The following is a 12797-nucleotide window of genomic DNA, read 5'->3' as shown; positions in this document are numbered from 1 at the left end:
GTGGCAAAACCCTTGTTGGCAATCACAGAGGTCAAACATTTCTTGTAGTTGTCCACCAGGTTTGCACACATCTCAGGAGGGATGTTCCACTCCTCTCTGCAGATCTTCTCCAAGTCATTAAGGTTTCGAGGCTGACGTTTGGCAACTCGAACCTTCAGCTCCCTCCACAGATTTTCTATCGGATTAAGGTCTGGAGACTGGCTAGGTCACTCCAGGACCTTAATGTGCTTCTTCTTGAGCCACTCCTTTGTTGCCTTGGCCGTGTGTTTTGGGTCACTGTCATGCTGGAATACCCATCCACTACCCATTTTCAATGCCCTGGCTGAGGGAAGGAGGTTCTCACTCAAGATTTGACGGTGCATGGCCCCGTCCATCGTCCCTTTTGATGCGGTGAAGTTGTCCTGTCCCCTTAGCAGAAAAACACCCCCAAAGCATAATGTTTCCACCTCCATGTTTGACGGTGGGGATGGTGTTCTTGGGGTCATAGGCAGCATTCCTCCTCCTCCAAACACGGCATGTTGAGTTGATGCCAAAGAGCTCGATTTTGGTCTCATCTGACCACAACACTTTCACCCAGTTCTCCTCTGAATCATTTAGATGTTTATTGGCAAACTTCAGACGGGCCTGTATATGTGCTTTCTTGAGCAGGGGGACCTTGCGGGCGCTGCAGGATTTCAGTCCTTCACGGCGTAGTGTGTTACCAATTGTTTTCTTGGTGACTATGGTCCCAGCTGCCTTGAGATCATTGACAAGATCCTCCCGTGTAGTTCTGGGCTGATTCCTCACCGTTCTCATGATCATTGCAACTCCACGAGGTGAGATCTTGCATGGAGCCCCAGGCCGAGGGAGATTGACAGTTATTTTGTGTTTCTTCCATTTGTGAATAATAGCACCAACTGTTGTCACCTTCTCACCAAGCTGCTTGGCGATGGTCTTGTAGCCCATTCCAGCCTTGTGTAGGTCTACAATCTTGTCCCTGACATCCTTGGAGAGCTCTTTGGTCTTGGCCATGGTGGAGAGTTTGGAATCTGATTGATTGATTGCTTCTGTGGACAGGTGTCTTTTATACAGGTAACAAGCTGAGATTAGGAGCACTCCCTTTAAGAGTGTGCTCCTAATCTCAGCTCGTTTACCTGTATAAAAGACACCTGGGAGCCAGAAATCTTTCTGATTGAGAGGGGGTCAAATACTTATTTCCCCTCATTAAAATGCAAATCAATTGATAACATTTTTGACATGTGTTTTTCTGGATTTTGTTGTTGTTATTCTGTCTCTCACTGTTCAAATAAACCTACCATTAAAATTATTGACTGATCATTTCTTTGTCAGTGGGCAAACGTACAAAATCATCAACTTTATTTAACTAATTATGTGATTGGTTGCACCAGATCTTATTTAGGGGCTTCATAGCAAAGGTGGTGAATACATATGCACGCACCACTTTTCCGTTATTTATTTATTTGCATTTTTTTAAACAAGTTTTATTTTTTTCATTTCACTTTATTTTGTGTATGTCCATTACATGAAATCCAAATAAAAATCCATTTAAATTTAAACAGGTTGTTATGCAACAAAATAGGAAAAACGCCAAGGGGGATGAATGCTTTTGCAAGGCACTGTAGTGCTCCTCTTTGAGGAGATTCCCTGGCCCTGAGTACCAACCCACACAGTCATGTAATGTGCCCTAAAACATAAAAGTATGGACTTTAAAACCAGTAGATAATGATAGTGTTGACTTCATCCACATATTCCTATGGAAAATGCTGCATGAATAATAAAAATATTAATATGCCATTTAGCAGACACTTTTATCCAAAGCGACTTCCAGTCATGTGCATACATTTTTACGTATGGGTGGTCCCGGGGATCGAACCCACTACCCTGGCGTTACAAGCGCCATGCTCTATCAATTGAGCTACAGAGGACCACGAAGCCGGAGTATTTGAATTTGAAGTGTGTCATATTGCTGAATGGTGCTGAATAGAGCCCCACAGTTGAGGTGGCATAATACCTAGTGGTCAAACAGGGAAATGGTTCATTCAAAACTACAAATGACTGCAAGCTCCTGCACGTCATCTCTAGCTGATACAGTACCTTTGCTAAAAAAAAACTTTAGCTGACATGGGCTAGTTGATCTGGACACGTCTGACAAGTTATAAATAGCTCTCTAAGATATGTAATGACTAACACGACAAGAGGAACTGATGATGCACTTACCAATTTTGAAAGGGCCGTAACTAGCAAACGATCATGGTCGATGTATTCGTTTTCATCCTGCCTGAGAGAGTTCGGTTTTATTGTCTTTGGAGAGAGTCAACCGGGAGCCTCCTCGTAGCAAGCCGGCCCATGATTGGTCTGTGATAGCACGTGGTCCTGTGTGATGACAAATGTAGTTGTCTTAATGGATCACTATTTAATTAAATATCTCGATTTGTAGCAAACTTTAAAATAATTCACTGTGGGGATCGAACTCGATCTAGAGCCCAAAACGTCTGCCTAAAAAAGTTTTGTTTGGCCATTCTGGCGATCGTAATTTACATGGGCTTTCTAGGGCAGACCAGGGCTTTTGGCACCAGGTTGCTAAGCAGTAGCCAACCAGCAGAGCTCGTGCGTTTACACTTCAAAGCGGACACTGGGGCCCTGCATAAAAGTGTGCCTTAACAAACCATATGAAGCAAAGAGAATGTGCAGTAGGCCTATGATATAATCAAGGTTGCGTCCATGTTACGTATTGCCCATAATAAAGAGAAAAGTGCAAAGGCAGCTCTATGTGCTCTGAAACTCTTAACTCATACAGTCAATACATGGTAGAATGTGCCGTGACTGACTTTTTATGAGTGAATGTAGATAACAGTGAGTGTAGATGGTTGACACCACAACACACTCTAACACTGATACTAGTAGTTGGCAACACTGATACTATAGTGGATTGAATAATCTGGAGTATAGCCATGAGGATGTGCAGAAACAAATAACCTGGCATGATTAGCCACAGACAAATCTTAACCACATTATATCCCCATGGTAACATTATATCCACATGGTAACATTTATATTGTGAATAGTTTGCCTTAATGGATATCCTGCCAATGTTAGCATTTTGATTTGGAGCTCACAATCCCATTAATTGTCATCCATTGTCTCCTGTTGTTCCACAGACGGTGAGGGAGAGGAGGAAGACTCAGGAGCACACAGTGGATGAGGAGCCTTCACCCCTCAGCAAATGCAGTCAAGTCGACCTGGACACAGTGAGAGAAAAACACAACCAGAAAAAGAGAGTGGGAGAGAGAGAATCAGAAAGAAAACTGGAAGAAAAAAAGACTAAGATAGAAAGATATAATATAGAAAGATCTAGACCAGGGGTGTCAAACTCATTTTAGCTCAGGGGCCACATGGAGGAAAATCTATTCCCAAGTGGGCCGGACCGGAAAAATCATGGTGTATATATAACTTAAAAACAACAACTTCAGATTGTTTTCTTTGTTTTAATACGATCAACATACAACATAAAGCTGGAGCCTGAGGACAGTGTGTCCAAAATAGTACAAGCACAACATCACTATTAATCATAAAACACGTCAAGTTTATTTGAAAATTCTAAAGAAAAAGAACACACAAACACACAATGCCTCAGTGATTAACAGAACTGTTTCACAGATCACAGAACTATATCAGGGTGTCATTTCTCAGGCAGAAATGTAGATAAAAATAATGAAATCCTGTTCCCCAAACAAGTGCAAGAAACACAGAGTCAAGAATAGGTTAAATATACAAATAAAATAAAATCAATTAAAAACAATAGCACATCAACATAAAAACATATAAACATAAAGCTGGAGCCTGAGGACAGTGTCCAAAAGCACAACATCACTATTAATCATAAAACACCTGAAGTTATTTAAAAGTTCTGAGGACAAAGAACACACAAACACACAATGCCTCAGTGATTAACAGAACTGTTTCACAGATCACAGAACTATATCAGGGTGTCATTTCTCAGGCAGAAATGTAGATAAAAATAATGAAATCCTGTTCCCCAAACAAGTGCAAGAACCACAGAGTCAAGAATAGGTTAAATATACAAATAAAATAAAAACAATTAAAAACAATAGCACATCAACATAAAAACATATAAACATAAAGCTGGAGCCTGAGGACAGTGTCCAAAAGCACAACATCACTATTAATCATAAAACACCTCAAGTTATTTGAAAGTTCTGAGGACAAAGAACACACAAACACACAATGCCTCAGTGATTCACAGAAGTATATCACAGATCACAGAACTATATCAGGTGTCATTTCTCAGGCAGAAATGTAGATAAAAATAATGAAATCCTGTTCCCCAAACAAGTGCAAGAACCACAGAGTCAAGAATAGGTTAAATATACAAATAAAATAAAATCAATTAAAAACAATAGCACATCAACATAAAAACATATAAACATAAATCTGAAAGCGTTGCTCAAACTCCCGTAACAGTCCCGTTATTTTATCTTTGAACCGCTTCATGTCTGCCACATGTTGGGTCGCGCACACATTTTTCAGACAGGGGAAGTGAGCTGCATCACCACCGGCAAGTTGCGTCTCCCACAATGACAGCTTCAACTTGAAAGAACGTATGCTGTCATAATACTGCGTGACAACTTTGTTGCGCCCTTGCAGCTGTTTGTTCAAGTTATTCAGGTGCTCTGTAACATCCACCATAAATGCAAGGTCCTGCATCCATTCTGCGGAATGAAATTCTAACACTGGTTTGCCCTTTTCTTCCATGAACTGTTCAATTTCTTCTCGTAAATCAAAGAAACGCCTTAGCACAGCACCTCGGCTTAACCATCTTACCTCAGTGTGGTATGGCAGGCCATAGATGTGGTCTTTCTCTCTGAGAAGGCTGTCAAACTGACGGTGATTCAGGCTTCTGGATCGGATGAAATTAACAGTTTGGATGACCACCTTCATGACGTTATCCATCTTTAATGACTTGCAACACAAAGCCTCCTGGTGCAAAATACAGTGAAAAGTCAAAAAATCACGTCCTCCATTTGCAGATTGCACTTTCTCTCTGAACTTTGTCACAACGCCTGCTTTTTTCCCGATCATTGAGGGCACACCATCTGTAGCCAGGCTGACAGCGTGGGACCAGTCCACTCCGACCCTGTCCAGCGCGCCAACGAGTGCAGTAAAAATATCAGCTGCTGTCGTTGTATCTGTCATCGGCACCAACTCCACGAACTCCTCGGTGACGGTCAATGTGTCATCAACTCCGCGGATGAAAATGGCCAGTTGTGCAACATCTGTAATGTCCGTGCTTTCATCAATTGCAACCGAAAACGCAATAAATGACTTTACTTTTTGCTTCAACTGGCTGTCCAAATCCACTGAAAGATCGGAAATCCTGTCTGCAACTGTGTTTCTTGTCAGGCTGATATTTGCAAAAGCCTGCCGCTTTTCAGGGCACACAATCTCCGCTGCCTTCATCATGCATGTTTTTACAAATTCACCCTCACTAAATGGTTTTGAAGCCACTGCGATGTCATTAGCAATGAGGTAGCTAGCTTTCACTGCAGCGTCACTGATGTCTCGGCTGTGAGTAAACACAGACTGCTGTTTCTTCAGACCCGCCAACAGTTCATTCACCTTCTCTCATCTCCGCTGTCCTTGAAAGTTGTCATATTTGTCGGCATGAAGACTCACATAGTGGCGACGAAGGTTATATTCTTTCAGCACTGCAACATGCTCAGAACACACCAAACATACAGCTTTCCCATTCAATTCCGTGAATAAATAGGATGACCATTTTTCTTGGAACACTCTGCACTCTGCGTCCACTTTTCTCTTTTTTGACAGAGACATATTGGGGCAATGAGGGTGCCAAAGCACATAATGTTAAAAGTAGAAGCCGTAATAAATATTGCGGGCAAAACAAAGTAGCTCATTGGCTGCACGTGCTTGACCTACTTGCTCTGCCCCGGTATAACCAGTTTGCTTGCTTAACACAATTGCTATTGCGCCATCCAGTGGACGCAATTGGAACAGCAGTTTATTTTATTGAAAAATTGCAGCGCATTTTTATACTTTACAAAATTATTATTATTATTATTATGATGATTATTATTTTTTTTTCAAAATCATCTCGCGGGCCGGAATAAACCCGTTTGCGGGCCTGATTCGGCCCGGACGTTTGACACCCCTGATCTAGAGGATGTCCCTTAGATCAGGCTGAGCATTAAAACCCAACCACTGCAGCAGGCCTACAGCCAGCCAGCCAGGAAGTGACTGGTGATCTTATCAGGGGTTGTTCTTGGGTTGAACTACAAGTCAAAATAGAGCTCAGATTCCAGAGCCGTACTGTATTTGAAACTGTCATTTGCCCAACACTGTGGCACTGCGTCTCTGGTCTGTAGGAGCTGTCATTGTTGCAGGTAGGCAGGGTTTTGCAACGTCAATGTGTCTGGTCCAAGGCCCTTGAGTTCAGTTCTCCTGCTGCTCTGACTGAGGCCTGTGAGCTACAGCATGCTCCTGCATTGACACATAGAGGGGGGGAAGATAGAGAAAGAGACAGGGGAAAGATAGAGAGGTGACCACTTTTACGGTCATTCACCCAGCTTTGCTAATAAATCTGTGTCCACCCATTTTCACAGCTAATCATTGAAGACAGTTTGGGAGTAGTTTCGGGGCAGTTATAATCATAATTTATGATAGTCTATAGTAGATGGGCTATGTGGCAGGTTTATCAGTGTTCAGTAGAGATAGACAGGGTACGGTATGCACAGAGTGATGTACTAGTGTAAAGGTTCCATATCTCAGGGGAGATATTGCTATGCTCTCAATGACAGAACAGGGGCAGTCTTCCTCAGGCCTTAGGAATGTTTTTGGATTAGCTAGTGGATAGCAGCCAGTCACCTTTGCTTTGCAACAGGTGGCCACCTGTGTGTGTGAGGGCCAGCTCTGTGTGTGTTTGTCATTGTGATGCACTGAGTGATGGCATAATGCTTGACATTGATTATCACATACAGTGCCTTCAGAAAGTATTCATACTCCTTGACTTGAAAACATGTTTTTATCAATGTTTGTACATTTATTGAAAATGTCAAGTTGGTTGTTGATCATTGCTAGACAGACATTTTCAAGTCTAGATTTTCAAACTGATTTAAGTCAAAACTGTAACTAGGCCACTCAGGAACATTCAATGTCGTCTTGGTAAGCAACTCCAGTGTATATTTGGCCTTGTGTTTTAGGTTATTGTCCTGCTGAATGTTGAAACAAGGTTCTTTACTGGTGGACCTGAAGCCAGGATAAAAAATAACGGACTTATCACGAAAAAGAAAGGCGGAGCAAATAAGACTCCAAAAACAGGCTGACAGCCAAAATACGAAATACTAACTATGGCTGAAATAATAAAGAAACAGGGAGAACACTTCTCAAGTACCTGTCCATACGTCTCGCGATCAGACACTGATTGGTACTGCTTGGCATAGTGAAACTAGCAGAGGTGGCTAAGGTTGTCGGAGGGGGACACCTAGTGGATCGCTCCGGAACTGCGACCCCCTCCTGTAACAGTGTTGGATTTGCCCCAAACATAACACTTTGTGTTCCCGACATAAAGTTAATTTCTTTGCCACATTTTGCCTTATTGCAAACAGGATGCATGTTTTGGATTATTTTTCTTCTGTACAGGCTTCCTTTTCACTCTGTCATTTAGGTTAGTATTGTGGAGTAACTACAATGTTGTTGATCCATTCTCAGTTTTCTCCTATCACAGCCATTAAACTCTGTAACTCTTTTAAAGTCACCATCGGCCTCATGGTGAAAACCCTGAGCGGTGTCCTTCATCTCCAGCAACTGAGTTAGGAAGGACGCCTGTATCTTTGTAGTGACTGGTTTCATTGATACACTATCCAAAGTGTAATTAATAACTGCACAATGCTCAAAGGGATATTCAATGTCTGCTTTTTTTCCCCTCCCATCTACCAATAAGTACCCTTCTTTGCGTGGCATTAGAAAAACTCCCTGGTCTTTGTGGTTGACTCTGTTTTGGAAATTCACTGCTCGACTGAGGGACCTTTCAGATAATTGTATGTGTGGGGTAGGTAGTCATTTAAAAAATCATGTTAAACACTATTATTGCACACAGAGTGAATCAATGCAACGTATTATGTGACTTGCTAAGCACATTTTTACTCCTGAAGGGGTTGAATACTTATTGAACCAAGACATTTCAGCTTTTCATTTTTTATTAATTTGTAAAAATGTCTAAAAACATAATTCCACTTTGACGTAATGGGATATTGTGTGTAGGCCAGTGACACCAAATTTCAATTCAATCAATTTTAAATTCAGGCTGTAACACAACAAAATGTGGAAAAAGTCAAGGGGTGTGAATACTTTCTGAAGGCACTGTACCTAGTGCAGCTTGTCGCCTCTTGGCTCATTCAGCCCTACATACTTACACAGTGGAGGAATTTGTGTCCTGAATACCATGACACTTATGTCACTCATTGTTATCTTATTGACCTATCAGTTTGCTTCTCAACACATACCTGAAACCCCATTCTCCACTTTTAACCTTCTCTCCAATACAATCGATGTCCTCAATGAATGGTTTTACATTTCTGTTTGCCTCAATTGATCCAACATTGTCTACTATAGCAAAAAGCAATTTCATGCATGGCACTGTAGTCTAGTTAGTATAGTACCCACCTTACCTATAATCTATGATAATGTATAAGAGACCATGACTCTGAGAACCAGCCAATCTCAGTCTGCCTAGTCTCTATCTAAGGTCATGTTAAAGGGTAAAGGAGACATTTAGTAACAGGTATGGACAGAGATACGATCTGCAGATCCTTCACAGAAATTGGGATCACACGTTTATCAGGGAGTTACACAACGCCTCTACTTCCTGGGTCTGAAGTGTGGTGGTGTGTTGTGGTGCGGTAACTCCCTCCTCTGGCCAGCTGTCTGTCTATCTACCGCCACCTGATGGACAACCACAACACCGTCAGAAGGGCCCAGACCGATTCATCACATAAAGCTATGACTGAAATACGTTTAGAGTCCAATTTCCATTTATCTAGAAAAATATGTACTTTGACAATTGGAAGGTTTTAGGCAGAAGCAGTACTGATGAGGTTATGATACTCAATAGAGATCTTGAATTAAACTGTTGTGTTGTGTGCTGTAAGGCGTAAGTTACTGTATGTATAGTGTTGTAACCTGAGCTGTGTCTCCCCTGCTATGCCTGCAGGACCTGGTGGACTGGCGGAAGCCCCTGGCCTGGCAGGTGGGAAACCTGGGAGAGAAATACGACACCTGGGTGCACCAGCCTGTGGATCGGCCCATTCGCCTGTTTGGGAACGAGTTCATGGAGGCCAGCACCAAGACATCCTGGTAAGAGAGATGATATGTACATGTTTCCCAGACACAGATTAAGTCCTGAATTTAAAGGCTTTTTCAATTGAGACTCTTTTAAACTCTGGGGAAGTCCCAAACTTTCCCTTTAAGCATACTTTTTAGTCCAGACTAAGCTTAATCGCTGTCAGGAAAACCAGCCCATACAGTGTAGAAAAGCACTTACATTTGCGTCATTTAGCAGACACTCTTATCCAGAGCGACTTACAAATTGGTGCATTCACCTTGTAGCCAGTGGGATAACCACTTTCCAATATGTTATTTTTTGGGGGGTGGGGTGGGGTAAGGGGGGGTAGAAGGATTACTTTATCCTATCCCAGGTATTCCTTAAAGAGGTGGGGTTTCAAGTGTCTCCGGAAGGTGTTGAGTGACTCCGCTGTCCTGGCGTCGTGAGGGAGCTTGTTCCACCATTATCCGCTAGGCTACCTGCCGCCCATGCTACCTTGCTACCCGCCGCCCGAACACTTGCATGTTACCTCCGAAGCTGCTGTTTGGGTTGAGATGATAAGTCATATGATTGTCTGCGTGTAGGTATATGGTCCCTGCTGTGTGGATGCCACTGGTGTTCTATCTCAGCTGGTACTGCTACACCACCCTGGCTCAGGAGACAACCAGACTGTTCGCCAGCACAGGTAACAAAGACACAATCATCAGACCTGGGTTAAAATACTATTCAGGGTAGTAAGTATTTGGATATTTTTTATTTGAAAATACAAGTAGTTCAATATTGGAATGTATTTGGAAATGCACTTGTAAAGTATTGGCATGTATTTGAAAATACTCAAATACACAGTAGTTATACAAATACTTAAATACACCCATGCATTTGAACCAGTCTGTTTGGTATTTGAAATAATGTATTAGTTATACTATTTTGATATTGAATACTGCACTGTTGGATAGGCTTGCAAGTTAAGCATTTCACTGTACTTATGCCAAATGTAACAAATAAAACTTGAAACTTGAAGTATTTGAAAGTATTTTCAAATAGTTTCCTATAAATAGCCTTCTTTTTGAAAGTATTTTAAAATACTTATAAAAATACAACCCTGGCGTTGCAAACACCATGCTCTACCAACTGAGCTACATCCCTGCCGGCCATTCCCTACCCTACCCTGGACGACGCTTTGTCTAACCTCCCGAGTGGCGCAGTGGTCTAAGGCACTGCATCGCAGTGCTAGCTGTGCCACTAGAGATCCTGGTTCGAATCCAGGCTCTGTCGTAGCCGGCCGTGCCCGGGAGACCCATGGGGCGGCGCACAAGTGGCCCAGCGTCGTCCAGGGTAGGGGAGGGAATGGCCGGCAGGGATGTAGCTCAGTTGGTAGAGCATGGCGTTTGCAACGCCAGGGTTGTGGGTTCGATTCCCATGGGGGCCAGTATGAAAAATAAAAAAATAATGTATGCACTCACTAACTGTAAGTCGCTCTGGATAAGAGCGTCTGCTAAATAACTTAAATGTAAATGTATTTGGAAATAAGTATTTAAAAATACTTTCAAAAAGTAGGCTATTTATAGGAAACTATTTGAAAATACTTTCAAATACTTCAAGTTTCAAGTTGTATTTGTTACATTTGGCATAAGTTCAGTGAAATGCTTAACTTGCAAGCCTATCCAACAGTGCAGTATTCAATATCAAAATAGTATAACTAATAAAATATACGAGAAATAAGAAGTAATAGAAGTAGTTGATTCGGGCCACATTTTTGTTAATTAATATCTGTCCAGCAAATTCATGCTTGTTCCTATGTACAGTCTAGTAGACATGTGATTCCTGTTTAAGCCTGTATCTGTCCCACCCCCTCTGTCTGCAGACTATTCCTTCCTGGTGCACAAGTACAGCTTTCCACTCATCTTCGTGATTGGCATGGTCATGTGGACCTTCATCGAATATTGCATCCATCGCTTTGTCTTCCACATGCGCCCGCCCGTCCACAACTATTACCTCATCACCATTCACTTCCTGTTGCACGGACAGCATCATAAGGTGAGATACGGACATATACAGAAGAGAGTGAACAATACTCTGGAATTAACGTTTAAAATGTCTCATGTATTTTTTTTAACTGATAAGTACTTACGTGTTTTTTATGCCTCTTTTGTTTATGATTCATTTGAAATTCTGAAACTTGGGAAACTGCAGAAGGATATACTTTTTGTTTCTAATCTAGGCCAAGCCATATGCTTGAATGATAAAATGAAAGTGTGCAGTAACTACTCAGTCTATGTGCTCCTATACTAACACCATGGTGATTTCTCCCCTCAAGTCTCCCTACGATGGCACCCGCCTGGTCTTTCCTCCTTGCCTGGCCTCAGTGGTGATAGGCAGCTTCTACCTGCTGCTGACCAAGGCCTTTCCCGAGGCCCTAGGGGTGTCCCTGTTTGTGGGGGGGCTGTTTGGGTACGTGGTGTACGACATGATCCACTACTACCTTCACTACGGCTCCCCCCAGAAAAACTCCTACCTGTACAGCCTCAAGGCATACCACGTCAAGCACCACTTTGAACACCAAAGAGCAGGTGAGGAGAATAGCTCTTTGTATCACCATATTTCTGTTGTCATAGTGTCTTCTGATAAAGAGGATGGGGGACAAACAAGATCAAGTATTATATTCAGTGCTTGACTTGGACTGAAATACAGTGGCTTGCGAAAGTATTCACCCCCTTTGGCATTTTTCCTATTTTGCTGCCTTACAACCTGGAATTAAAATGGATTTTTGGGGGGTTTGTATCATTTGATTTACACAACATGCCTACCACTTTGAAGATGCAAAATATTTTTTATTGTGAAACAAACAAGAAATAAGACAAAAAAACAGCAATTACAGCTGCAAGTCTCTTGGGGTATGTCTCTATAAGCTTGGCACATCTAGCCACTGGGATTTTTTTCCCATTCTTCAAGGCAAAACTGCTCCAGCTCCTTCAAGATGGATGGGTTCCGCTGGTGTACAGCAATCTTTAAGTCATACCACAGATTCTCAATTGGATTAAGGTCTGAGCTTTGACTAGGCCATTCCAAGACATTTCAATGTTTCCCCTTAAACCACTTGAGTGTTGCTTTAGCAGTATGCTTAGGGTCATTGTCCTGCTGGAAGGTGAACCTCTGTCCCAGTCTCAAATCTCTGGAAGACTGAAACAGGTTTCCCTCAAGAATGTCCCTGTATTTAGCGCCATCCATCATTCCTTCAATTCTGACCAGTTTCCCAGTCCCTGCTGATGAAAAACATCCCACAGCATGATGCTGCCACCACCATGCTTCACTGTGGGGATGGTGTTCTCGGGGTGATGAGAGGTGTTGGGTTTGCGCCAAACATAACGTTTTCCTTGATGGCCAAAAAGCTCAATTTTAGTCTCATCTGACCAGATTACCTTCTTCCATATCTTTGGGG

At 42.3% G+C, this 12797-nt stretch overlaps 1 protein-coding gene across 1 annotated transcript in view; it reads left to right on the top strand.

Annotated features, from left to right (window-relative positions):
• The window catches only part of LOC121577290 (fatty acid 2-hydroxylase-like), a 42816-nt gene that overhangs the window by 22307 nt on the left and 7712 nt on the right, over positions 1-12797 (top strand). The window contains exons 2-6 of the mRNA XM_041891056.1: positions 3159-3248; positions 9248-9390; positions 9943-10043; positions 11223-11395; positions 11676-11928. Coding sequence (XP_041746990.1) covers positions 3159-3248; positions 9248-9390; positions 9943-10043; positions 11223-11395; positions 11676-11928 — 760 coding nt within the window. The remainder of the gene's footprint in view (positions 1-3158; positions 3249-9247; positions 9391-9942; positions 10044-11222; positions 11396-11675; positions 11929-12797) is intronic.

This window comes from Coregonus clupeaformis, chromosome 29 (genome assembly GCF_020615455.1).
Source record: "Coregonus clupeaformis isolate EN_2021a chromosome 29, ASM2061545v1, whole genome shotgun sequence".
Taxonomy (NCBI): Eukaryota; Metazoa; Chordata; class Actinopteri; order Salmoniformes; family Salmonidae; genus Coregonus; species Coregonus clupeaformis.
The sequence above is the reverse complement of the archived record's forward strand: the minus strand, read 5'-3'. Positions and strand labels throughout refer to the sequence as shown.